Source organism: Brienomyrus brachyistius, chromosome 5 (genome assembly GCF_023856365.1).
Source record: "Brienomyrus brachyistius isolate T26 chromosome 5, BBRACH_0.4, whole genome shotgun sequence".
Classification (NCBI taxonomy): domain Eukaryota; kingdom Metazoa; phylum Chordata; class Actinopteri; order Osteoglossiformes; family Mormyridae; genus Brienomyrus; species Brienomyrus brachyistius.
In genome coordinates, this window is record NC_064537.1 from 3,592,474 (window position 1) to 3,619,839 (window position 27,366).

Below are 27,366 nucleotides of genomic sequence, written 5' to 3' on the forward strand. Positions count from 1 at the left end.
TTGGGGTGTTTAAATCCAGCCTTCAGTAGTCTGATTATGTGTGACCTGCAATGGGTAATATAATATTATCAGAGGTGGCAGTTTCAGGTCCAGAAAGTAAAAATCCAGACCGTGATTTACTTTCAGCCAACCAGATGAGTACTCTGTCACTGTGACTCTTTATGCTCAACTGGGTGGTTGAAAGTAAATCATGGTCTGGATTTTTACTTTCTGGAGCTGAAACTGCCACCTCGGAATATTATGCAACCTGGATTACTGATGGCAGAGTGGTGGCTCGGATGCTCGGGATCTGTGCCACCAATCGGAAGGTTGCCATTTCAAGTCCCATTAATGCCAGGAATGATATACTCCATTGAGTCCTTAAGTAAGGCCCTCAACGTGCAACTGCTTTGGCCTGGGTATGACGTTAATATACATCCAGCCCTACAAGCAGGTTGTTTAGCTTTTGAGGGTTGGTGGCCAGATTAGCATTCTAGCCACCAGAAAAAAAACTTCACACCATTCCAGTCAAACCAGTGTGGAGCTGATCGTTATCATCTGCACCACAGCTCCCACAGGTGACCTAGACCAGGATAATTGATTGGTTACAGGATGGATACTGTCACTCATACACTCATATATATTAATTATAACGCAATGCCACCATCTGCTACTTATTACATATCATCCATACATACAGGCATCCATATTACTGCGCTACGGAATTGTGGCAAAAGGCATTCGTGCGTATTCACCGCGTTGGAAAAACAGCCGGACTCCCGTCAGCTTTCATACGGACTGTCAAGTTTGATGAGTGACGCCCGACCCGCGGATAGGTTCAAACCTCCCTCATTCCGAGCCTGACCAATCATGTTCTCAGTATTTGCTTGGCGGCTGGCGATTGGTCGGAGCTACCGGCGAACGGGGGCGGGGCTTGGTGGTGGAGCGGAAGTGCGACGTACGGAGTGGGCTGCGTGACGGGTTTGTTTGCTGTGTTTATATGAAGAAGAGGAGGAAGACATTGACGGCCAGGGCGGTTAGAAGGCGCCAGTCTCTGTAATTCGGACATTTTTATGGGCAAAATGACAATATTCTGATTAATTCAGCCTTCAAACCAAAAAGACGTCTTCTGAGGACTGAGTAAAGTGAGGTGCTTGGCTTGTATGGCTGGTCAGCATGCAGAAGAGTCCGGCGGTGATATTTAACATAAATCTATTTTACAAGCACCAAAGCAGGGGCAATTTATGTATATTTATTTTTCAAATTTGGTCGGCGTTTTAATATCGTGATCGGGATCTGGGTTGGTTTCTCACATTTTAAAGTGCGCTAGCTAGCTTTCTAGTCTTGCTGTGACCGTAATTAATTAATTAACGGTCACAACCGGATTTTAATTTGATTTTTGTATTTTTTTTTTTTTACTTTTTGTTTTTTGCTGCGTGGGACATAAAATACGAAACCCGTAAGTTGATAACCCGTTGTTATATTTAGTGTCACTGTTTCTGCACAGCTCCTAGTTCAGTGCGTCTATTTTAAGTATACTGTGGCGGTAGTTTAATGCAAATGTAACTTATTTATTTGTAGCCGACTAATGACCAAACAAAAAAATCGAAGAAAGTATTAAGTTAATGCGATGACATTGCTTATGCGTACCCATATTTGGCAGCTTTATGTCACATACGCGTAATGAAATTGTAAAATTTTTAATGGCTCTGTGTCACATTTTTAAGTGCGATATGTCGTTTTAAGTAAGTAATATTATGCAGTAAAAAACCGGCATCACTAGGCAAATGTCGAAGGGATGCCTTTCCTTAAACGCACATAGAGCTAAAGGATTGCTCTTTATCTCTAAATCAGTCGCTCCTAGTCTTTTAATATTATAATATGACTTTGTAATTGGATATTATTGGTATTGTCAGTTGGAAACGTGTCGGTTATTAATTTAATCCCAATGTGACTCATGTATGAGTGCGTTAGAACTCATTTATTGCGAAGAAATCGATTTAGTATTGCTACAAGTCTGAATGCATTTTTTTATCTAAATGCTAATGAAATTAATTGTTTTAAGAACTGAAGAACCTTATTACTTGTTTAGTAATTGAAATGGTTCCCCCCCCTCCCCTCCTCCCCCCAGCATGCTGGCAGAATGCTGCCGGTAATCCGGAGAGATGCCGGCCTGTGGCATCAGACAAGGAGCCTGCTGTACAAGAACCTGCTGATCAAATGGAGGACCAAGCAGCAGAGCCTGCAGGTGCAGAAGGGAAACCGCCGTCTGAAAAAGCCCACAGTCATTCGCTGCCAGTCTGAATGTGTTGATCTGCCTCCTGTGTCTGTGTGTGAATCACTTCGTTTATATCGGGAGGTTTTGTGTGTTGCGTAGTTTGTGTTTGAGAAAAGAATATATCAGACATTGTCACTAATGCTGTGAAAACCGGCGTTGTGGGGGGTGGTGGGGGGGGGTGAGGCTGTGGCTCTTTTGCTCCCTCCCAGCTCCCAGTACATAGACTATCTGCATGTCCCTGAGGACTGGGTTGGGAGACTGGTTTAGACTGTACTTACCTGCAGACAGTGCATGACATTACCACAAGCATGTCTGGAATCTGTGGCAGCCTTGTCATGTGTTAGTTTGTTGATGATAATGGGGGGGGATTCTGTAATAGACTGTCATCCCGTCTGGGGTGTCTTCCTGGGACAGGCTCCAGGCTCACGGTCACCCTGGTTAAGCAGTCATGGATGGATGGATGGATGGATGGTATTGAGAGTATAACAGCCAGTCATAGGCTGGGCTCTTGTAAATGTCGAAGAATTTTAGTTATGCTGTAAGTGCTGTCAGAGGGTTGGACCTTGCTCAAAACCACACCTGCATACTTCCGGGGAATTCCCGTCTCATGCCGATTGTTGGGGACGTCCTCGGAGCCGCGCCTTTCCCGCTAACCCGCCGTGAAGGAAGAGGCTGGGAATGGCCGCTCCTTTTCTGGGAGCGTGTAACACAGCAGAGTGCGCTACGCGTGTGTTTGTTTTGTCCGTTAAGTGGGGCTGTGCTTTTTTATTTTACCTTTTGTTGTTCTGTTGCATTTTTAATCATTCTGCGCGTGTATCCATTCCTCTGGGGGGGGGGGGGGGGTGTTCGAGTGCCATTGGAGTGCAGGGCACGCGGTCGTCTCATGAATGCCTCGTGATAATCCTGTCACGGTGACTGTGGTCAGTCTCCCGGCATTTGCGGCTTGCCTGTATTCTGCGGGTCAGAACGGGCAGGCCTTCGCCGCACTGACCTAATCCGCTTTAAATAGTCATTTGGCCGTCTCCCCTTCGTTACATTTTACGTATTTATCCAAAAGGGAGGAACGCACAGCTCAAATAACTACACGGTGCTAAACTTGGTACTTAAGTTTACTTTTAGCTTTACGCATTTATACAGCTGGATAATTTACCAGAACAAATAGTCGCTGTGACTGTGATCAGAAGGTTGCTGGTTCAGATCCCTCCCTCTGCAGGGTGATATCACCATTGGGCCCCTGAGTAAGGCCCTTAGCCCCAGTTGCTCCAGGGAGCGTCTGGCCCTGCTTTAACGCTGCTTAGGATAAAAGCATGTTTCATTCTCTTCTGACATCAGAACCGACAGTGGGCAGGGTGGGACGTCCTGTCTGTAGCTGCTAGCTGTGCCCCTGCTGCTGGTCGGCATTGCACTGATGAACCTTTGACTTCTAATACGAAGGTAATGTGACCCGATGGTGCTTTCGTAACGAGGTAGACAGTGCTCACTCGTAATAACAAGGTGAAAGAAGATCAGGTGTCTTTGTGAGGTTCTCGAGTCCCCTTCATTTTCTCGCTCAGCACCTTGTTGTTGAACAACCCCTACATCATACAGGATCCTGCTCCTCAAAGAGTGGAATTATGGGTACGCCTGACTGCACCTTTGAAGACGGCGTAGTGTTATGGTCCTGGGACGAGGATGCAGATCCTGCTGAAAGCGGGCAGTACATCCCATAGGAAGGGGTGGGGCTGGAGATCGATGGTTTGTAGGGCTGGCAGGGCTGATGGACTATATGGGGCTTGGTGCCCAGCAAGTAGGGGTGTCGTGGAGTGGAGGCCAACGCCGTCACTGTCAGACATCTGCAAAGTCATCCGTCACTGTCGGCGGGGGGAGGAGAGGGGCTCGAGCCAAGGGAGGCCGCAGCCAAGAGCAGCATGTGGAGTTCTGTTGATCCGCTTCTCCATGGGGCTCCTGCAGTGCGGGTCATGCAGGTGTGACGTCTCAGCCCAGGTCTCGGGCTCCTGCAGTGCGGGTCATGCAGGTGTGACGTCTCGGGGCTCCTGCAGTGCGGGTCAGGCAGGTGTGACGTCTCGGGGCTCCTGCAGTGCGGGTCAGGCAGGTGTGACGTCTCGGGGCTCCTGCAGTGCGGGTCAGGCAGGTGTGACGTCTCGGGGCTCCTGCAGTGCGGGTCAGGCAGGTGTGACGTCTCGGGGCTCCTGCAGTGCGGGTCAGGCAGGTGTGACGTCTCGGGGCTCCTGCAGTGCGGGTCAGGCAGGTGTGACGTCTCGGGGCTCCTGCAGTGCGGGTCAGGCAGGTGTGACGTCTCGGGGCTCCTGCAGTGCGGGTCAGGCAGGTGTGACGTCTCGGGGCTCCTGCAGTGCGGGTCAGGCAGGTGTGACGTCTCGGGGCTCCTGCAGTGCGGGTCATGCAGGTGTGACGTCTCGGGGCTCCTGCAGTGCGGGTCATGCAGGTGTGACGTCTCGGGGCTCCTGCAGTGCGGGTCATGCAGGTGTGACGTCTCGGCCCAGGTCTCGGGGCTCCCTTTGCTCCTCTTCACCGATGAGGACATTACACAGGAGAACTGCTTCCTTATAGCGGAGGCAGTGGGGGGAGGTGGGTCTGTGCTGGATGAGCCCTGAAAGGCCTGACAGGCCTTGGACGATGAGGAAGCTGGTCAGCACCGTGCTCCATGCTGCAAGGCCAGTGAATAGTTAATCTAATTTGCGCCAGTATGACACAGAAAGTGCGATTTCAATCTTTCTTTTCTGCGTAGCGTGAAAAATCTTAACAAAGTGCTGGCCATTGTTTTGTTTTTCTTTTCCTTTTCTTCACCCCACATGTGGGCGCATCTTCTCCGATCTTCAGACTCTTATTTTTGTTGCATTTTCTTGGCCTTGTCATCCCACAATGTCCCCCGCCCTCCCTCAGGAGCTGATCCTGCCCCTGCTGTTATTGGGGCTCCTGATCTTCATCAGCATCCTGAACCCGCACATCTACTACGAGGACATCAGCACCATGGAGCTGGACAGACACTTTTACCCCACGTTCAAGTGCCTGGGATACACCCCTGTCAGCAACGTCACCAGCCAGATCATGGTGGACGTGGCCCACGAGCTGCGTGAGTTCCCTCCTCATGCCGCAGGTCCTGCCTTAGTTGTTCTGAGCCCAGACGATAAGGGACGTCTGAGGAACATCATCTATGCAGGCTTGCATGAGCACCATCAGACGCGCGGCTTGGTTTCATTGTGTCTGGAGAATAGGGTTAGTAATCAGGGAAATGAGAACCAGAGCAGTAAGCGTGAAACTCCACATATTACGATGAGTCAGGCAGACAATGGGCCCGGAACATTCTTCAGTCCCAGTGAGTCATTGATGTCCCTCGCACTTGCGTTTTACTGTGACTTTCCACCCCTGCAGAAATCGACCACCTGGAGATGTTCTCCACCGAAGAGGACCTGGAGAACGCCAGCCTGCATGAGACGTCGAACCTGGTGGGCGTGGTCTTCCTGGATAACATGTCATACCGGCTGCGTTTCCATCACAGCCAGCTGCCTCTCCCCAGCGACTTCACCGAGTCCATCGGTGAGTACCGAACCCCCCCCCAGGCTGACCAAGCTCAGATCTCCCTGGGCATGGCTACCATGTTAGTGCGCCATCATAAGGCCGTTCATTATGAGTGGATTCCCTTTATATAGCTCCAAAATTTGGTGGGGAAAGCACTTTGTACAGTGTGGGGGGTAGAGCCTTTGTACAGTGTGGGGGGGTAGAGCGTTGTATATTTTCCGTTGTTCAGGATTTTTTATGGGGGACCGTTTCATTTTTATAATTTTCTTGTGAAAAATGCAGACAGTGTTGTGATTAAACGCTTGAGTGTCCCTCCCCAGCCAGCTGCTTCTCCTACACTGCACACTGCCGGGCGGCAAATTACTGGTTCACCGGCTTCGTCCGCCTCCAGGCTCTCATCGACGCGGCCATCATACAGGTCAGAGGTCACTTTCCTCCCCGTTGTCCACATTTACCCATAATCCTCTTACACAATGAGTGTGGAAGGCTTCAGTGCTTTGTCAGCTAGCAGAGGAAGGCTTTTCTCTGTGTGGTTTTTTCCCCCACTTAGACTTAATGAACAGCCACGTCTCTCGTTAGTTAAAGGAGACGCCCTCGCTTAAGAGCCTGGTGGTGTGACCGCGCTTGTCTGTCTGTCCGGCTGCGGTCACAGATGCAGACGAAGAGGTCGGTTTGGAGGGAGATGTCCGACCTGCGGGTGGTGATGATGGGCCAGCCCGGCTCGGTGGAGGTGCAGACCTTTCCGCACGCGCTGATCTCCATCTACCTGGTGCTGGCCTTCACGCCCTTCGTCTCCTTCCTCATCGTCAACGTGGCGGCCGAGAAGGAGCGCCGTCTCAAGGACACCATGACCATGATGGGCCTGTACGACTCTGCGTTCTGGTGAGTCCGGGTCACACTCATTAATGCTGTGTTTTCATTACATGTTAATTGAATTTGTTAGTTTATTTAAATGGAATTAGCAGGAACCTGGTTGTGGTTGACAGTCTAATGATGCCGGAGTGTGTGTGTGTGTGTCCACACAGGCTGTCCTGGGGACTCTTGTACACAGCCCTGGTCACCGCCATGTCCGTCCTGATGTCCATCATCGCCACCTATACCGCTCTCTTCCCCAACAGCAACTTCCTGGTTATCTTCCTCCTCATCTTCCTCTATGGGATATCCTCTGTGAGTGTGGTCCTGCAATCTTTGGAGATTGACTGCCATGTTACGCCGCTTTTAGTCGTTAGTGGGGAGCGTTTACCATGGACAGCCGCTGATGCTGTGGTGATTAAACTAGAGTAAGTCTCTGATATTTATGCTGTGTGTGGATTTTTTGCCTGTATCTCCGCTTCAGACCAATCTTTTCAGTCCAGATGAATCTCCAATTTCGAATGGATGGTGTTAAAATAGAGCATTTGGTCTGAGTACTTTCTGGTTGGAGCTATTTTGGAGACTGGATTTTTCCCTCTGTAGAATTATTAGGCAAATTATTCTTGCTACTGAAATGGCTGATAAAGGATCTCAGACAGAACACAAAAAAGAAAATGGTAAAGTTCCAGTCAGAGGGATTCAGAACGTGTCTGTGATCACTGTACAGTCAAGCATTTTTTGTGATCATCAGTCGACGATGGATGAAGCGAGCTGAGAGCGATGCAAATTAACTGCCAAAGATAAATGTCAAATTAAAGGGTTGACGTCCAAAAACTCGTTGGATCCAAGTGCCACCATTTTTTCCAAACCCGATCGGTATCTGTAGAAGTGCTAAGTGCGGTTTCTGCGTGGAAGTGCTACGGTCACAGGAGATGAAACATGACCTCCATACAACACGACACGCAGGCTGCCGTGTCAGGGATGGGAACACTCATCTCTCAGGGTTTCACGAAGGTTTTGTGGATGTATGAGATGAGCGAGTGGATGGGGCAGGTGGACAGGACAGCAGATGGGCACCTTCAAGGAGTGGGGGGTGTAAGCTGCAGTTATCAGTGACCCGTCCGACCTTTCCAGCTCCTATGTGGTGTAAAAATGAACTACAGGATCTTCTGCCGATTTCTTTAATATGGCGTCTTCAAGCTTGCATACATGAAGAAGTCAGCTGCTTTCTAAAAGGTTATGATATTCATGCAGCACGATGCCTCTTCCCATGCATCAAAGGATTCCACAGATTGGCTAAGAACGGCTTGGAAGGTGATCGAATCATGACCTGCTCCCATTGAGAGCTACTGGGCCTCGTTCTATAGGGTGACATTTCCCAGTGTGGCAAGCAGCCGCATCTGCGAGGGTCCTGGCTGCCTCAGCTGATGTGGGACGTCATCCAATCAAAAGCTTGACTGGTCCAATGGACGACAGGCTCACGGAGGTCATTGGTTAGAAAGGTGGCTGTGCAGCACGGTCAGCTTGGTAGAGTGGGCTGACTGCATAGAACGGCCAGTAGTGTGTTATTCCTTATATGGACTGAATAAGTTTATTTTATTTGATGGTAAAGAGAAAAATTGACAGTTTGCCAAAAAATTTTGCACACTAAGTGTTTTTGTTTTATTTTTTCTTTGTGACAAATAATTGTAATATTTTCTCTCCAAAATTTACTTGGAGGAAAAAACTTCAGAATTCTCTTTCATAACTGCCTGAGTTTCACCGGTAATAGTTCTTGCCTGATAATTCTGCATGCAGTTTAATTGCACAGTATTAGCACTAAGTGACTATATACTTAAATTTAATGCTGAAGTACAAAATTGACCAATCAAGATAGTGAATAGTGATTCTAGTGTCGATCTGATTGGCAAATGTTTTTCCCTCCGAATCGTCTTACCGTCATAGACAGCCACAGCCCAGCCGTCGATTTGCACTCTGAGCCATCAGGGGGGCTGTACTTTTATCCTGGACATTCGTGTCGTCACATGTTGTTTTATGGCTCAGATAATTTGCAGGTATTGGTTGCTCAGATGGAGCCGGAAATGGAGAAACTTCTGGACTGCGGGGGGGGGGGGGGGGGTTCAGACATAGGTTACACTGTCACACGAGTGACGTGGGGGCCGCTTCCCGTTCTCGTGAAATGTGAATCGTGGCCCAGAAGCATGTTGGTGTGGAGATAACCCCTCTTCCCCCCCCCCCCCCCCTCAGATCTTCTTCTCCTTCATGCTGACCCCCCTGTTCAAGAAGCCCAAGCTGGCCAGCACTGTGGGCTCCATGCTGACCGTGCTCTTTGGCTGCCTGTCGCTCTTCACCGTGCTGATGGAGGATTTCCCTCAGGAGGCCGTCTGGCTGCTCTGCTTCCTCTCCCCTACCGCCTTCTCCATTGGCGTCGCCCAGGTAACGCCCGACCACTGCTCACTGCACCGTCACTGGGCTCGGCTGATGTGGCTCTCGCTGCAGGTCTTCTTGGTCACCTAACTCTGCCGCCGGCAGGTGGTGGATCTGGAGGCGCGGGGGGATGGTGCAGTGTTCTCCACGCTGGCCAACGGGCCGCACCCCCTCTACGTGCCCCTGGTCATGCTGCTGCTGGACTGCATGCTCTACCTGCTGCTCGCCGTCTACCTGGACCAGGTGCTGCCAGGTGTGTTCGGACCGGCCTGCTTCCTTCCCGTGAATCGTTTTTGAATATGTGCACGGGGGGCTGCCTGGTGACACTAAATCACACCCCTCCCCGCCCCCCCGCAGGCGAGTTCGGAATGCGCCGGACCTTCTTCTTTTTCCTGAAGCCGTCCTATTGGTCGAGGCACAGGAAGCGGCACGTGGAGCTGACCTCCATGTTCGAGGGGGAGGTCAATGGCGGTCCTGTGCTCAGCGAATCCGTGGAGCCGGTTTCCCCCGAGTTCAGGGGCAAAGAAGTGATCAGGTGTGATACTGGTGGTCTAACCCTCTTCGCTTCTAACGATTCCAGCTTAGGTTGAGAGAAAGGTGTAATACCGGGTCTGACCTCTGACCTCTAGGTGTGAATTTTTAAAGCCTGTTCATATCGAGCTCTTTAGTGAGGAAATGCTGCGATAGAGATGCCAATCACACTATAAGATTACAAAACCACTTCTGCTCAATTAGAACACATGTCGAGAGGGAAGAGTCCTTTAACACGTACAAGCATAAACACATTTAATAATGCAGTGGTTCTTGTCATGTTACCTGTGTGTATCTCTTACTGTATATTTGTCTTGTATTGGAGAGTGTTGCTCAGTTAGCTGGTCAGAGCAGCAACGTGACAGTTAGCAATCTGAGGCGCTGTTAGCCTGTTAGCGGCGACGTCTGTGCATTCATCACCCGCCCGTCTGCCTGCTTGGTCCGTGCCCACATGCTCTCCTGAAGTGCTGCCATGTAGGGTGACACTGCTGGGTTACTTTGGAGGAATGTGCTTCTGGTCAGAAGGTTGCTGGTTCAAATCCCGAGATTGAGAGACTCATTTTGCTGTTGGGCCCCTGAGCAGGGCCCTTGGCCTCCAATCGATCCCAGGACTGGCTGACCCTGGTCTTTCAGATGTGTGTCTGCTACAGAAATGCTGATATAATGATGCCAAAGAACAAACTTCTTTGTTCCCTCCCCCCCAGGATAAACAACATCCGAAAGATTTATAAAGAGAAGGACAGCACAGTGGAGGCCCTGCGAGGTACGCTTCCCCCCCGCCCACCCCCTGCCCATGACACTCTGCCCTCAGGTCACGGGCCAGGCTGCTTTTGCTTGTTGGCAGGAGGGGGGTGAATTCCCATTCGTGTCCCACCTCCCACGTTTGTCACTTTAAATCTCCGGATGTGTAAATGCTTTCGGGGTTATAGTGCTGAGATGCAGTAAATGACCTGTAGTGGCAGCAGTCTTGCATCAGGCCTCCAGGGTCGTGGGTTCGACTGCCCTCCCCCGTGTGAGTGTGTGCTCTGTGATAAACAGCCTGTGTCCCTCTCTCTTACCCAGAGAGGCATTACCCAGAAAGACCTTTGAGATGCCCTTGAGTTGTTTATCTAAAAGTCTGACTGCCCCCCCTCCCCCCGCATCTCAAGGCTTCACTTTTGACATCTACGAGGGTCAGATCACAGCTCTGCTGGGTCACAGCGGCGCGGGGAAGTCCACCCTCATGAATATCCTCTGTGGGATCTGCCCGCCCACTGAAGGTGAGGGGTCACGCTGCACACGAGCATGCCCCAGGGATTGCTGGGACGATAGGGTGCACCTGTGTTCGGGTAATGGGGGGGGGGTGTGCACCCAGGTGCTGAGGAGCTCCCGTCATCTGCCACAGGCTCGGTCACCATCTACGGCTCGGCAGTGTCGGACATGACGGACGGCGTGGCCATGCGCAGACTGGTGGGCGTCTGCCCGCAGTTCAACATCATGTTCGACGTGCTCACCGTGGAGGAGCACCTGCGCATCTTTGCTGCCATCAAAGGCATCCCGCCCAGCGACGTTGCCCGTGAGGTGAGGGGGGCCTCCTTGTGGGCAGGAGAACCTCACGTAAATTCACAACGGTCCGTTTCACCTGAGAAGATTGTCTTTGCACAGCTGGCGGAGTCGTGAGGCTTGTTTTTTAAGGTGTTAAAGGTGCAACTGCAAGATCCCTCCTGGTAGCTGGACGTTGGTGGCCCCTGTCCCTGATGGCTTTGCTCCCTGATAGTCCTGAGTGTTGGTGATTCGCTGCTCTTCCATCGGGGGGGGTGTTCTCATGTCTCCGTGTCCCCGTGCCACCTGGGAAGCACATGGAGCGGTCAGGGACCAATCAGAGCACAGCGCCTAACACGCGTGTCACCTTCAGGTGAACAAGGTGCTGAAGGCCTTAGACTTGGAGAAGATCATGGATGCCCAGGCAAAGAACCTCAGCGGGGGGCAGAAGAGAAAGCTGTCGCTGGGCATCGCCATCCTCGGGGACCCCAAGGTACCACGTCCGAGGAGGAGCAGCAGCTGGTACTGGGGGAGACGCCATGGGACGGACGTTAGGGGTTAAGGTCTACCTTCTCCTCCTCAGATCCTCCTCTTGGACGAACCGACGGCCAACATGGACCCCTGCTCTCGCCACCAGGTGTGGTCCTTGCTGAAGAGTCTGCGGGCCGGGAGGGTCATCGTGCTCAGCACACACTACATGGACGAGGCGGACATCCTGGCAGGTGAAACATCCCCACCAGAGCATGCAAGCCAAACGCAGGGAGTCTCTGGGCTTAAATCCTGATCTCGCTCTCGCTTGTTTGAGTTTTGAGCGTAGGAATAGGCAGCCGTGGTTGATGGTCCAGCCTGAATGTCTGTCTCCTTGTTGCTTTCTCTCTCCATGCCCACCCCCCCCCGACCCTGGCCCTCCAGACCGCAAGGCCATCATCTCCCAGGGCCAGCTGAAGTGCGTCGGATCCTCCCTGTACCTCAAAACCAAGTGTGGGGTCGGCTACCACCTCAGGTCTTTGTTTTGGGCAAAGAATAATTAACATTTAAATTCCGAGCCGGTTTCCAGTCCACAAGAAGTGTAGGTCAACTGTTTAATTTCTATACTTTAATTTAATTACTATAAAGCTTCCCCTGGTTTTGTTGAAATTTGTTGCCCTGGTGACCGGCTCCGTGCTGCCGCTTGCCGTTTGACCTCTGACCCTGCCCCGCCCTGGCTCCCTCCAGGATGTCAGTGAGCGAAGGCTTCCGGGCCGATGCTATCACACCATTGGTCAGGCAGCACGTGCCCAAGGCCCAGCTGGCCCGGCAGCAGGAGGCGGAGCTTACCTACACGCTGCCCTTTGAGAGCGTCAACACCTTTCCAGGTGCAGCGTCGCTCCCGTCGCCCGCCTGTGGGATGACAAGCCCTGCTTTTCAGTGCCACGCTGCCACCTTCTGGCTGCCCCCGGTCTCACACGTCGCCCTCCCTTGCCGTCTGCAGACCTCTTCTCTGACTTGGACTGCCGGCCTGACCTGGGCATCGCCAACTATGGCGTTTCCATGACTACTTTGGAGGACGTCTTCCTGCGGCTAGAAGCGGAAGCAGAAGCGGACGTCGATAGAGCAGGTCGGGGGGGGGGGGGAACTAACTCTGTGAGACACTGCACTCTGTGAGACACTGCACTCTGTGAGACACTGCACTCTGTGAGACACTGCTACTTGGTATGAGTGATGCCCTTTATTGTTTAAATGACATCGTTGCCTTGGAATACTCCAGATGAAGCAACCATTTCTGGCGGCTATTTTCCCCTGTATGTCCAGTAGGGGGCAGGCAGGGTCATCATGTGTGATTTCTTGCCTGCAAACACAGCTGCGTGTGTAAATTTTCATCCTATAACGTCCCCCCCCCCCCCCCCCCCCCCCCCCCCCAGACTACAGCGTGTTTAACCAGGAGCCCGGAGAGGGCGAAGGTGACGCCGCCTCCCTGGACGACATAGACCAGAGACTGCTCACCTTCTCGGAGAACCAGCAGGAGGCGCTGCGGGGCCGGGCCCTCTGGTACCAGCAGTTCCGCACCGTGGCCAGACTGCACCTGCTCAACCTGCAGCGTGAGAAGAAGTCTGTCATCTACATGTGAGCACTGGCGGGGGGGCGGATGTGGGTATGGTGCGGGGGTCCGTGTGATGTGCGCTGGGGGGGGGTCGGATGTGGGTATGATGCAGGGGTCCGTGTGATGTGCGCTGGGGGGGGCGGATGTGGGTATGGTGCGGGGGTCCGTGTGATGTGCGCTGGGGGGGGCGGATGTGGGTATGGTGCGGGGGTCCGTGTGATGTGCGCTGGGGGGGGGCGGATGTGGGTATGGTGCGGGGGTCCGTGTGATGTGCGCTGGGGGGGGGGCGGATGTGGGTATGGTGTGGGGGTCCGTGTGATGTGCGCTGGGGGGGGGGCGGATGTGGGTATGGTGCGGGGGTCCGTGTGATGTGCGCTGGGGGGGTTTGTGTTGTAATACTCGCCTTCTGTGGCCCCGAACAGCCTGGCCCTGTTCGCCATCTTCCTGGCCTCGGTCCTGGCACTGTCCCTTATCACAGGGAACATCCAGATCCACCCCCCCCGACCGGCAGTTCCTGCCCATCTACCTGCTTCGCCGCCACCAAGCCGCCCGGAGGTACGCCACCCCCCTGCTGGTGCAGAACTCCTCAGGTGAGTCGCTGATCTCTCTGGGGTGTGTGTCGCTCCCGCCCCCTGACACGCGCAGAGCTGCCTGGGCGTCTGCGTGCCCCGGGGTATAATGAGCAGGCTGTGGCTGTGCCGGCCGTGGCTGTGCCCGCTCTGACCACACATCTTTGCCTTCCCACCAGACTCCGACATCTCCGGGTTCATTCACAACCTGGAGTCCCAGGACATTAAGGTGGAGCTGATGAGGAATGTGGATTATGTGGCTGCTGCCCCGCACAGCGCCGCCATCAATGTGACGGGATCAAGCAAGGTTAGTGCGGGGGGCGGGATGTTGACCGGTACCAGCTGATTGGCTGTTTTATCTCTTCTGACACTTTAATTGGTCGTAGAAGTGAAGTTCCCTGAGCTGCGTGTCAAGTTAGCATGCGGCTTTTGGAAGGTTCGACGCATGGCTGTGTATCTGATTTATTTGTTCCTGCCTTGTACCAGAGGCCAAGGTCACATGACAGTGGAATGCTGAGAACAAAGTGAATTCTGGGAAATGCAGGCCCCCTGTGGCTGTGACCAGTGCTCTGGGGGATCACCGATAATGTTTTGCCCGCAGGCGTACGAGTACTATCTGGCGTTCAACAGCACCACGGTGCACTCCCTGCCCATGCTGGTGAACATCCTCAGTAATGCCCTCCTAAGGGGCTTCAACGGAAGCGGTCAGATCAGCACCTGGACCAAACCCTTTGAGTTTGTAAGTGCGAGTTCGTAGGTGGGGCTGTTTCAAATGTGTCCTGCGGAGAGGGTGTACCTGGTGGGGGAGGGGGGGGAATCATCTGCAGTCTGCGTGCCACCTATGAAATGACCCCCGCCCTGTGCTCTGTGTGCCCCCCCCCCCCCCCCCACAGCAAATGCCGGACTCCATTTCGTACACGCTGGTCTACATCGAGGCCATGCTGCTGGGAATGCTCGCAGCCGGGATGCCTGCCTACTTCGCCATGGACCACACGCGCGACCGCGAGGTGAGCACCCCCCTGCGCGGGTCCAGACCACAAGCTGAGACCACCTTGTACTGCTATGTAGTGGGATGTAGGAACAGGAAGGGACCGGGGATGACTGTGTGTCATTACCCCGCTGTAATCCTGCCCTCCCGCCCCCCAGATAAAGTGCCGCTCCACGCTGAGGGTCTCGGGTCTGTCCCCCTCGGCGTACTGGTGCGGCCAGGCCGCCGTGGACGTGCCCTTCTACTACCTCATCCTGGTTTGCATGACCAGCACCCTGTTTGCCTTCCACTCCAGCGACTTGATCTATTCCAAAGCGCTCGTCTCGGTGGTCAGTATCAGGGGGCGGAGTTTGGGTGCCGGGGGTGGGGTTTGTGTGCTGGAGGCGGGGCCTGTTGGGTAGCCTTTACACCATGGAGGAAGACGTTTGGCTGCATTCTCCCCCAGACGCTGTGCCTGATTGGCTACTGCCTGGCCATGGTGCTCTTCACCTACGTGGTGTCATTCATGTTCACCCGGGTCCAGAGTAACCGCGACTTCTTCTCCGTACTCTGCATGATGGTGAGTCTGCATTTTTTTGTCTTCGGAAAGTTAAAAATGGTGTAACTTTCCTTTAACCCCGGTACTTGCTGTTGTATGCACCTGCGTTTCCCTTGGGATCTATAAAGTCTGTCTTATCTTATCTTGCTATTTATAAACAGGGGAAAGACAGATTTCAGCCTGTGTTAACTCACTATTGCAGGCATTAAATTTAACTGTCAATGGCAGTCGGTCAGCGCATGTACGGCTGCGCGCGGTGCTGGTGTGAGGGGGGGGTGTACGTGACGTGTGTGTGTGTGTGTGTGTGTGTCAGGTGTGCGTGGTCTCGGCCTTCGTGGTGCAGCTGTCGTCATTCAGCGAGGGCATGGCCGTCATGCGGCTACTGCACAACGCCGTGTGCCTGCTGAACCCACTCTACCCTCTCATGGGCTGCCTGAACTACATCACCAGGGTGAGGCGCTGTTGCCCGCGGCCGCTGGCCTCCCCGCCGAGCTCGCCGGCCCGGTCCTGCCCTGCCGCCCTAACCTCGCCTTCGTGTTCTTATTTCTCTGCTGCTGCTGCTCCTCCCCAGACCACCTTCGCCAACGTCAGCTACGATTACAACGGCTTCCTCATCAACAATCTGCTCGTCACGGTCATGGCGGTGAGTCTCATGGGATCGGCGGCTGGAAGGCCTGTGTGCTTCTAACCCGCGAGGATGGTCAGGAAGTGGTTGCATGTGTGGAATCTGCACGATTGGGGACGTTCCAGGTGCACGCAGTGGGTGTGTCTAGGATACAGGCGGGTCCGAGAGAGATTGTTTGATTGGCTCGTGTGCAAAGTGGGCGGACTGCTTGAGTGACTTTGATTGGCATGTTCTTGGGTGTCCACCAGGTGTAAGTCACTCCCTGTCCTTGCATTCCCCCACCACTAGCTGCCTTTCCTGGGTCGCGTTACATATTTAAAAGCCTGGTCATAAGCCAGTGGTGGTGTGTGGTTTTGTGGGTTCAGACCGGAAGGTCGGCGGCTCAGATTCTGTGGTCAGTGATGTCACCCTTAACCCCGACTGCTTGTGGGACTGGTTGCAGCTGCTTTCCCAGTTACATGTGGCCTTGTGTAATTCATCGGATAAATGAAATGATGCCGTTCTTTGTAAACATTATCCCCCACGATTCGTCGCATGATCCTGGTCCCGTGTGTCCGCAGCCCTACCTGCAGAGCATTTTGCTGATCCTGCTGCTCCGCTGGCTGGAGATCCGATACGGCGGCAGGACCATGAAGAACGATCAGCTGTGCAGGTCTGCTCCTGGGGGGTCTGGCTGAACGGGGGTGTGGGACTGCATCGGGGGAGGAGTCTGGGCTGGGGTTATGACAAATGCTAGTCATTAGCATTCTACTTTAGACATTGCTACATAAAGGAGCCAGTGTCTCTCTTGGCCCCCCTGCAGGATCTCTGGCACGTCCAGGGGGAAAATGCAGAGGAACCCAGAGGAGTTTGAGACGGAGGATGAGGATGTCAGGGTGGAAAAGGCGCGAGTGAAGGAAGCCCTTACCTGCCAGCTCTGTGAGGAGGTGGGTGTGTCGAGCCCGGCCTTGCACCCCCCCTGACGCTTCCCACATCACTCTGTCCCAGAAAAGGAAAATGACACCCTGTCTGGATGTCGATCTACAAGCCAGCTGGTCTGGGGGCTCCCTGAAAGGGGTCATGTTATGGCCGAGCATTAACGTAAAAGCAGAATGATGTGTTTTACACCACAGTTAAATGGTGATTGGCGAGCTGTAGCACTGTCTGATTTGCATTGTTGTAACTAATTGTCTAATTAATCCAGTAACACACCAATATAATACAACATGGGGGATGGGGGATACTCGCTTTGGAGTAGCAGTCTGTCCATTGGATGTGTTTAATCAGTGTGTTATGCGTTTACACAGATTACTTGGCCATAGCAGTTTGTAAAATGAAAATTAGCCAAAGGAAATGAAATGTCTTTGTGTCTGCGCAGGTGTGTGTCCGTGTGTGCCAGTGTCTGTGCATACGTGCATCTGTCTGCGTCTGCGCAGCTCTGTGTGCCGGTGTCTGTGCATACGTGCAGCTGTGTGCGTGTGTGCCGGTGTCTGTGCATACGCGCAGCTGTGTGCGTCTGCGCAGCTGTGTCCGTGTGTGCCGGTGTCTGTGCATACGCGCATCTGTGTGCGTCTGCGCAGGTGTGTGTCCGTGTGTGCCGGTGTCTGTTCATACGCGCATCTGTCTGCGCAGGTGTGTGCCAGTGTCTGTGCATACACGCATCTGTCTGCGTCTGCGCAGCTGTGTGTCCGTGTGTGCCGGTGTCTGTGCATACGTGCAGCTGTGTGCGTCTGCGCAGCTGTGTGTCCGTGTGTGCCGGTGTCTGTGCATACGCGCAGCTGTGTGCGTCTCTGCATTCACACACGTCTGTGTGAACGTCTGCATGCCTCTGTGTTTGCACACGTGTGGCTGTGTGTCTGTCTGTCTGTGTATGTATGTCTGTGCGTGCGCAGTTGCTCACTCATGCTCTCTGATCCTCACAGAAGCCCGTGGTTGTGGTCAGCAGCCTGAGGAAGGAGTATCACACCCGCTGGGATGAGTTCGTGCTCAGCAAGCGACGGAAGGTGGCCATCAAAAATGTTTCCTTCTGCGTCCGCAAAGGTCTGTGTCCGACGGGCGCCCCCTGCAGGAAGCAGGCGGCAGAGCAGTGCTAAAGGGGGGCTGTTGTCTGTGCAGGCGAGGTCCTTGGGCTGCTGGGACCCAACGGGGCTGGGAAGAGCAGCATGATGCACATGCTGGCTGGGGACTTGGAGCCCCTGGCTGGACAGGTGAGTCCTACAGGACAGAAATCGGAAATAAAAAATCTTTGGGTTTTGATTCCACCTTCTCCTTTTGGTGCTGCAGGTGCTGATGGGAGATTACAGCACAGAGTACCAGCCCGTGGAGAATCCGCTAGAGCACGTGGGCTACTGCCCCCAGGTGAACCCGCTGTGGCCCCGGATCACCCTCCAGGAGCACCTGGAGATCTACGCCGCCGTGAAGGGGCTCCGGGCAGACGACATGCCGGGGGTCATCAAGCGGTAAGCGCTTGACCGTGGGCTTACCGACACCCCCATTCCTTTTGGGTGTCCTGACGGGGCCGCTCTCTTGCTCTCCTGCAGGATGGTGAACGCTCTGGAGCTGAAGGAGCACCTTCACAAGCAGGCCAAGCACCTTACTGCTGGCCTCAAACGGAAGGTGCGTGACACGCTGTCTCAGAGCGGTACGCTTTGCTGCACCAGTGTTTCACTACGCGTGCATGCAAGAGCAGTTTCGTTCCCGTGCGGCCCGTCGGGTCACGGGTCCTGAGCTCTGTGTGCCCCTTCCCACAGCTCTGTTTCGCTCTGAGCATGCTGGGAAACCCGCAGATCGTTCTCCTGGACGAGCCGTCCACTGGCATGGATCCCAAGTCTAAACAGCGTATGTGGTAAGCAGGAGCTGGTTGGACCGGAACCGGGCTGATTTCCTGGTTACGCACCTGAATAATAGATGATTTGAGCTCACTCGTTCTTCACGTAGTTTCCATGCTTGTCCACAGGAGGGCGATTCGTGCTGCTTTCATGAATAGCCAGCGGGGGGCGATCTTGACCACACACTACATGGAAGAAGCAGAGGCCGTGTGCGACCGGGTCGCTATCATGGTGTCTGGGCAGCTGAGGTGAGGGAGGAGCCTCCAAGAGCGTCCAGGTCGCGATGAGAAATACCCTCTTTGGGCACTAGAGGGCGCACAAGGGCTCCAACTCTTAAAATCTGTAATATTTTTGGTTTGACTTCAGTGTATTGTCATTCCCAAAATAAGTTTCCAGTAAATTTGTGACAGATTCAGAACGGCATCATGGATCAGTGTTAGCGATCAATGGTTAGAGGTGTATGAAGTCGTATACAAAATGTGTAAGAGCGCCATCTGGGGGCAGAGGAGGGTCTGTTGGCAGGGTAACAGGAGAAAGTGAAACCTTGGGGTCCTGGACAAGATGGATGCCGTCCCTATGCGCTTAGTCTGGTAGAGGGGCTTCACATGCAGTGTCCTGTCGCAGTCTGTCTATGCCTGGAGTGCTTTTCAGGTTAGGAGTGTGGATCTACCTTTTAATCTCGGGCTGTGACCGCCTTTCTGCCAGGTGCATTGGGTCCATCCAGCACCTGAAAAGCAAGTACGGGCGTGGCTACAGCCTGGAGGTGAAACTGCGGGAGGAGATGATGGGGCTCCAGCAGGTGGCGCTGCTGCACAAGGAGATCCGGGCGATCTTCCCACATGCCGCGCGCCAGGAGAGGTGGGTGCCTCGTGGGGCAGCATTTAGTCATCCGCGCAGTTGGGGGAGCTCCGGGGGTGGGGGGGCGTCAGTGACGAACCCTGAATTTCTCGCCTCTGTTTTCACCAGCTTCACAACCCTGATGGTCTATAAGATCCCTATGGAGGATGTGACATCTCTAGCCAACTCCTTTGCTCAGCTGGAGAGAGGTGAGTCAGCAGCTGAGTGGGGGGGGGGACCGGCATATACCCCGCACCGCCTTCTACATGGTTCTCACTCTTAACCCCCGCCTCTCTCCCCCCCCACCTCTGTTTTTGCAGCCAAGAAAACTTTCAATTTCGAGGAGTACAACTTCTCCCAGTCCACCTTAGAGCAGGTATGACCAAGGCGTCCTGCCTCGCTTCGAATGAGGTCCGACACCCATGATCCTCCATGCCTAACCCTTCCCCCACCCCCAGGTCTTCATGGAGTTCACGAAGGAGCAGGAGGACGAGGAGGATGAACACGGATCTCAGAGCACCACCTTCCAGTGGCAGCGGCTGCAGCAGGACAGCACTTTGTCCATCAGTCACCCCGACAGCGTCGTGAACCAGCTGTGATCCGTCCGCCCCCCCATCCGCCTCCCCCGATGCTCCAAACCTGACCGCTGCCTCCCACCCTGAACTGCATTTAAACCCTCCAGATGGCTGGCTGGCCATACAGGCACTGCGTACGGGTTAGGTGGGGGCAGCATGGCGCCCTCTAGTGCCAAGGGAGTGTATACATGCTGGTGTTTCTGAAGCCCCCACCACCAGTTGAAGCACGGGGATCCTCCTTTTAAATCCCTTTTAACCGTGTAGCCCACCAGCATCTAACTTAGCCTTTAGCCGACGAGGTGACGTCCTGTCGAGAGACACACCTAGAGGCGATTGATGGCGTGCATCATAGTCCACCTTCTTCACTGGGAGCAGAGGACCAGTCATCTGTCTGCACTTTCACTCCATGTCTCTTTGCCTCCATCACTCACCATCAGGTGGTGCTACAGCGCATGAAACCACACGTAGACCCTGTTTCATAATAAGGACACTCCGACTATGCTGGAGCTCAATCGGACCACAGTGAAGACCACCACTAGTGTTTGCTCGTGTCTCGGACAAGTGAGCCGTGATTCCTTATAAAGAACAACCAGGACGTCTGACTTCTGCTCTTCATCCTGTTCAGAAGTGCTCCTCCGAATTCTGGTTTGAGTTGTTGAGAGCCCTTTGCCTTCAAGCGATTTTGGCCTGTTTTCTTTAAGCCTTTTTTGTCTTTCCAGGTGAACTCTGTAGGGGGGAGTAGGGTGCACTTTTTCTTCTGGGGGGGGTTCAGCTTGTACTGTGGAGGGTGGGCTTGGCCGCTGCCCCCATCGTCCAAGCTCCCACAGACCTTTGGGGCAGTCCCTGTGCCGCATGCTTGCACGCGCCGAGTCTGCATACCAGTGATGGGTTTTGACCCTGACGGCAGCGGCATGACACGATCCGCCTTGGGTGGGGAGCGGCGCATGGATGCAGCCTGAAAGCCTGTGACCCTGCCCCCCCACCGAGGAAGCACGCTGGGCGAATGCTAAAGGCTAACAGCGCTGAGGCTCCTGCGCATGTAGCATTCCGCAGCCGCAGCTAGAGACGCTGACGTGGGCTCGGTGGGGCTTTGCATCGTCACCACATCCTTTGGCTCCTAGCCTCCGGGCTGAGCCATCCTCTTCTGCGGGTGTTCATTTTCTAAGGCTTGGTTTGCTTCGAATGTAGTAGCCAGAGAGGTTAATGACCTTTGTGGGGTGTGTTTTTAATGTACCGCTGCCCCGTCTCGCACCGCAGCCCCTTGCACGATGGTCACATGACCAGATCTCGGGCCGCCGTGGTGTTTTGAGCGTGTGTGACTGCGTGTTGTGGTGTTGATGTGTCGACCGAGTACAATATTGACATGCGGTATTCAAAGGGTGTCTTGGAATGGGGAGGGGGGGGGAGGGTACAGCTTGGTATAAGGGATGATTAACACATTCCCCTTCCTTGGGGGGTTGGGGGGGGGGGGTGAACTGGCAGGCCACTGCGGCCAAACAGAAAATAATCAGCCTTTTTATTTATTATTTGTTTTAAATCTGGCAGCAGTGAGTGTCATCGACAGTCACCTAGCATGTGGATGTACAGCATTTGCCAGACTTGACACCCTATTCCTAATGGAGGGGGCATTGAAGCCAATCACGAGGGCCGTGTGATGTGATTGGTTGACCTGGTTGACATGGGAAACATTTGTCCTGTAATACTGCATTTTACACTCATTAATTCTTTTATTACTACATTTTTTTTTATTGGGAGCTGGTGACTTGTACCAGATTTTAACTGATGATTTTACATTTGAGGTGGTTTGTAGCGACATTTTAATGATGCGTCAGTGGAATGACTTGTGCAGTACTTCAGGTCAAGTTACTTGGAGAGTCGCTAATGCAGTTTTATTTTTGTGGGTCTGTGGAATGACCATTAATGGTCTTCCTGTCTGATGCCACCTTTTGAGAGATGAACCAATCGTCTCGGTGCAGGAAATGGCAAATCGAGAAACGCAAACGCGGAATATCTCTAATGCACATTGTTTTTATTTCAGATTTTTTTATAGGGGGCTGTGAGGAATGAGGGTTTTTTAGAAGTTTGCATGAGGAATATTACACTCAACACGACAGTTTTATGGTTTGACACCTCCGATATAGTGAGTTGGGTATATTTGGAAAATATATACAGTTTTAGTATCAAACATCTAAAGACGCCTGAACGTAACAGTACAGTGGAAAGTCTTTGAAACCCCACTGTGTTCATCACATGAATTGTCAAGGTTTCATTTTTTAAAATCGCACTGCTTGTCTTCTAAGGGCTGAATTTAAACGGTAGCTCGATGGGAATGGATTTCCATGACGTCACCCCAGTCAGAAGCTTTTTAGTGATGTTCAGTAGCTAGCTGATTTAATCCATCTGGATTTTTCACTGCATGTGGATATGTTTTGCAGTTCTGTGAGTGTTGGTGAATCCATTGGAATTGTCTAGTTTTGATCATCTACAGAATAATTGTACATTGCCCTATTTTTATTGATCGAAAGCTTTCAACAGCCATGGTTAGGGGAGGGGTTGTGAAGCTGTTACTTATTAATTGGTGGAACCCCCCCCCCCCCCTTTAATAAGTGACCTCAATGAAATGCTTACTGGGACCTTTGCAGCAGCTGGGAAGTAAATTAGCTTGTTACCCTCCATAGCAGTGCTTGTTTCTAGGCAGTCTTGCTTGGACAGCCCACATCCCGTCACACTACAGCATTTCAGTGACATTGAGGGTCCTGCTGTTGATATTTTCCCCCCGTCTTTTGGCTCAGTCATATTGCTTATTTTGAGCTTTGGATCCATGACTGACTTCGGGACATTTGATTTCAGATGCCCTAAGGCAGTAGAGCAGTCTTTCTCTGTTTATATAATCACTTATGAGCTAGGAGGTGAATTTTTAATTTTTTTTTGTTCTCCAAACTCAGTGCTCTGTAAATTTATCAGAATGCTCAACTTGTGTTTCACTTGTCCACAGAAAATGACTCCAGAACCAGCCAGCTGGTCTTCAGCAGAACTGAGATGGGCAGCCATTTTCTGTGGTTTCCTTTGCTGTGATCACCGTTGATAACCACTCCAGTTTTAGGGCTTTTTTATCATGTGAGAGAGAGCTATAGATCCGTACTGTCATCCAGGGGCTCTGCGGAACTTCATTGAGGATTTATCGCCCTTTATCCAAGACCTAACCTTAGAATATCAGTTGTGCATCAATCTTTCTGTGAAGCTTCTACCTGACCATGAACCGCTGTAGTGATGCATCCCATTCCAGTCTTGTGAAGTTTAACCTTTATTCTTCTGGCTCCCCTGCCATCCCTTCTAGTGCCACACACACTAAAGAGCAGATACCTGCAGTTGTGTTTTTATTTTATAAATCCAAGCAGATCAACCCACAGCTGAGCTCCAGTTATCCTGAAGGCATGCATACGTTTTCCCAGGTGCTGTCCTCACTTGAGTAAAACATTTATTCAATGTAGATGTGAGAGTGTTGTGTGTGCTGATTGCTGTAGAAGCCCATGACTTGGATGAAGATGACGTTACATTCACGAAAAGACCCAGAGAATTCCAATGGGTTTGCTTCCTTTTCTCTGACACTCTGTAAGCATGTTTGCCTTTCAGTGGAGCTAATGACTACTTATTTGTATATTATGTACCAGTCGATGCATTACAAGTGCTTGTAATTGGTAAAAAGCCAGCAAATTAAGGGTTTATTGGAAAGATTTTTTTAAATCTGTAACTGGTTCAAGCCTGATTTTCACCTGGGTGGTGGATGCGGCTTGGTCTGGACTTGGTTGGTGTTATTTTCGCAAAATATGGATATAATTAAATATGCAATGCATCTTATATAAATGCATAACTAAAATGTAACCAACATGGAATTCTTGCTGTAATAGTTATGTGAAGTTGATTTGAGGAAAGCCAAACTCAATGCTATGTATGCTCGGTGTGCTTCATACATACGGTATGTTTTATAATACAGTGACCACCTACCCCACCCCCCGCCTGTCGCGGAAGATGTTACACATCCATCAGCGATAGGTGAAAATCCATGATATAGAAAGACCATATAAATAAACATTTTTAAAGTAGTTTAATCCTTAAAGTGCCCCTCCCAAATACTTTAAACACATGTGAACTTATTAAAGCAACACATATATGTGGATGTTGGGCTAAGGGTACGAGTAACATAATATGTAATGTATACGTATGTGATTCCATTTTAACGCTGGCTTTAATCTGAGAAAATGCCACCCTCTTAATTCCTGTTTGACTAAAGGAGATGGTGCGGTGGCTCTTACATCAAGAAGGACGAAGAGAATATATAGGGCCGTCGATTCATTCAAGCTATAATGGCGAGCGACGTCCGCGTTACGCTTCCCTTCCCGAAGCACATCCATGAGTTTTACCTTCTCCTGAATGGTCAAGGTCTTCCTCTAGCGCTTAGGCTCTCTACTACCACAAGACTTAGAAGATGCAGGATTCTTGGGAGCCATCGTAGGGCTTAGAACAAAAGGAAAACAATCCGACCACAAGCAAGGTACGCGATACGCAGAGAACTGTGACTTGGGGGAAAAATCGTGATAAAGCAGGGGCTCTCTCTATTTGTGTTGTCACGGCACTATAGCCTATGATAATATCAGTGTGTTGTGTTGCTGTGTGTCCTGCCATCAAGTGACATGCACTCACACACGCCTCACCATCTGAGACTCGTTGTACTCACTTACACAGTGCCCAGTACATGAAGCTGTAGATATCTGCCCAAATCACATCAGCTGGTCCAGACTGTAGACGGCGCGTTACGGGGAGGTACACCCTCGTCTGGTCCAGACTGTAGACGGAGCGTTACGGGGAGGTACACCCTCGTCTGGTCCAGACTGTAGACGGCGCGTTACGGGGAGGTACACCCTCGTCTGGTCCAGACTGTAGACGGAGCGTTACGGGGAGGTACACCCTCTTCTGGTCCAGACTGTAGACGGAGCGTTACGGGGAGATACACCCTCTTCTGGTCCAGACTGTAGACGGAGCGTTACGGGGAGGTATACCCTCGTCTGGTCCAGACTGTAGACGGCGCGTTACGGGGAGGTACACCCTCGTCTGGTCCAGACTAGACGGAGCGTTACGGGGAGGTATACCCTCGTCTGGTCCAGACTGTAGACGGAGCGTTACGGGGAGGTACACCCTCGTCTGGTCCAGACTGTAGACGGAGCGTTACGGGGAGGTACACCCTCTTCTGGTCCAGACTGTAGACGGAGCGTTACGGGGAGGTACACCCTCGTCTGGTCCAGACTGTAGACGGAGCGTTACGGGGAGGTACACCCTCTTCTGGTCCAGACTGTAGACGGAGCGTTACGGGGAGATACACCCTCTTCTGGTCCAGACTGTAGACGGAGCGTTACGGGGAGGTACACCCTCGTCTGGTCCAGACTGTAGACGGAGCGTTACGGGGAGGTACACCCTCTTCTGGTCCAGACTGTAGACGGCGCGTTACGGGGAGGTACACCCTCGTCTGGTCCAGACTAGACGGAGCGTTACGGGGAGGTATACCCTCGTCTGGTCCAGACTGTAGACGGAGCGTTACGGGGAGGTACACCCTCGTCTGGTCCAGACTGTAGACGGAGCGTTACGGGGAGGTACACCCTCTTCTGGTCCAGACTGTAGACGGAGCGTTACGGGGAGGTACACCCTCGTCTGGTCCAGACTGTAGACGGAGCGTTACGGGGAGGTACACCCTCTTCTGGTCCAGACTGTAGACGGAGCGTTACGGGGAGGTACACCCTCGTCTGGTCCAGACTGTAGACGGAGCGTTACGGGGAGGTACACCCTCGTCTGGTCCAGACTGTAGACGGAGCGTTACGGGGAGGTACACCCTCGTCTGGTCCAGACTGTAGACGGAGCGTTACGGGGAGGTACACCCTCTTCTGGTCCAGACTGTAGACGGCGCGTTACGGGGAGGTACACCCTCTTCTGGTCCAGACTGTAGACGGAGCGTTACGGGGAGGTACACCCTCTTCTGGTCCAGACTGTAGACGGAGCGTTACGGGGAGGTACACCCTCTTCTGGTCCAGACTGTAGACGGAGCGTTACGGGGAGGTACACCCTCTTCTGGTCCAGACTGTAGACGGAGCGTTACGGGGAGGTACACCCTCGTCTGGTCCAGACTGTAGACGGAGCGTTACGGGGAGGTACACCCTCTTCTGGTCCAGACTGTAGACGGCGCGTTACGGGGAGGTACACCCTCGTCTGGTCCAGACTAGACGGAGCGTTACGGGGAGGTACACCCTCGTCTGGTCCAGACTGTAGACGGAGCGTTACGGGGAGGTACACCCTCGTCTGGTCCAGACTGTAGACGGAGCGTTACGGGGAGGTACACCCTCTTCTGGTCCAGACTGTAGACGGAGCGTTACGGGGAGGTACACCCTCGTCTGGTCCAGACTGTAGACGGAGCATTACGGGGAGGTACACCCTCTTCTGGTCCAGACTGTAGACGGAGCGTTACGGGGAGGTACACCCTCTTCTGGTCCAGACTGTAGACGGAGCGTTACGGGGAGGTACACCCTCTTCTGGTCCAGACTGTAGACGGAGCGTTACGGGGAGGTACACCCTCGTCTGGTCCAGACTGTAGACGGAGCGTTACGGGGAGGTACACCCTCTTCTGGTCCAGACTGTAGACGGCGCGTTACGGGGAGGTACACCCTCTTCTGGTCCAGACTGTAGACGGAGCGTTACGGGGAGGTACACCCTCTTCTGGTCCAGACTGTAGACGGAGCGTTACGGGGAGGTACACCCTCTTCTGGTCCAGACTGTAGACGGAGCGTTACGGGGAGGTACACCCTTGTCTGCAAATACCAAAATATTCCCGTAAGATTCCCACTTAATAATCAATCTCTGTAGTTCACCAAAAAAAAAATTGTTTTGAGACAAATTGGACTGTTATTGGGGGAAACTGGTTTGGCTGACCTTGATCAATTTCATGTATGAGATTTTGTAATTTTATTTTTTTCCGGTCATGGTATCTCCTAGATAACGTGTACACTGATATATTTTTCGGATTACTTTTAAGTTGTGTACTATATTTTGTTTACCTGCTCACAGTTTGTTCTGGTGACCTCTGACGTTTTAAAACCTTTGTGTGATACAGTAATACCTTTGAAGTAAATATTTGATTAATAAATGCAACTACAGTTGGCTCATCTTTGCCTCTCAGGAT

At 52.5% G+C, this 27,366-nt stretch overlaps 1 protein-coding gene across 1 annotated transcript; it reads left to right on the plus strand.

Moving 5' to 3' along the window:
* The first annotated feature begins 930 nt into the window (after window positions 1-930).
* On the plus strand, window positions 931-27,349 carry abca5 (ATP-binding cassette, sub-family A (ABC1), member 5). Its single transcript, XM_049015853.1, is given in 45 exon segments — window positions 931-1,438; window positions 2,111-2,227; window positions 5,159-5,348; window positions 5,648-5,812; window positions 6,115-6,212; window positions 6,447-6,676; window positions 6,820-6,961; window positions 8,894-9,082; window positions 9,179-9,326; window positions 9,431-9,608; window positions 10,309-10,367; window positions 10,753-10,863; window positions 10,989-11,164; window positions 11,499-11,618; window positions 11,709-11,847; window positions 12,038-12,128; window positions 12,341-12,480; window positions 12,597-12,722; window positions 13,027-13,228; window positions 13,628-13,700; window positions 13,702-13,795; window positions 13,954-14,081; window positions 14,376-14,513; window positions 14,668-14,781; window positions 14,921-15,091; window positions 15,208-15,321; window positions 15,614-15,751; window positions 15,872-15,943; window positions 16,486-16,577; window positions 16,728-16,851; window positions 17,827-17,944; window positions 18,020-18,111; window positions 18,188-18,363; window positions 18,445-18,520; window positions 18,655-18,749; window positions 18,861-18,980; window positions 19,438-19,590; window positions 19,699-19,778; window positions 19,890-19,945; window positions 20,028-25,103; window positions 25,196-25,241; window positions 25,424-25,561; window positions 25,608-25,653; window positions 25,836-26,523; window positions 26,616-27,349. Coding segments are annotated over 39 exon segments (4,974 nt in total). The 5' UTR covers window positions 931-1,438; window positions 2,111-2,122; the 3' UTR covers window positions 20,169-25,103; window positions 25,196-25,241; window positions 25,424-25,561; window positions 25,608-25,653; window positions 25,836-26,523; window positions 26,616-27,349.
* Window positions 27,350-27,366: the final 17 nt, after the last annotated feature.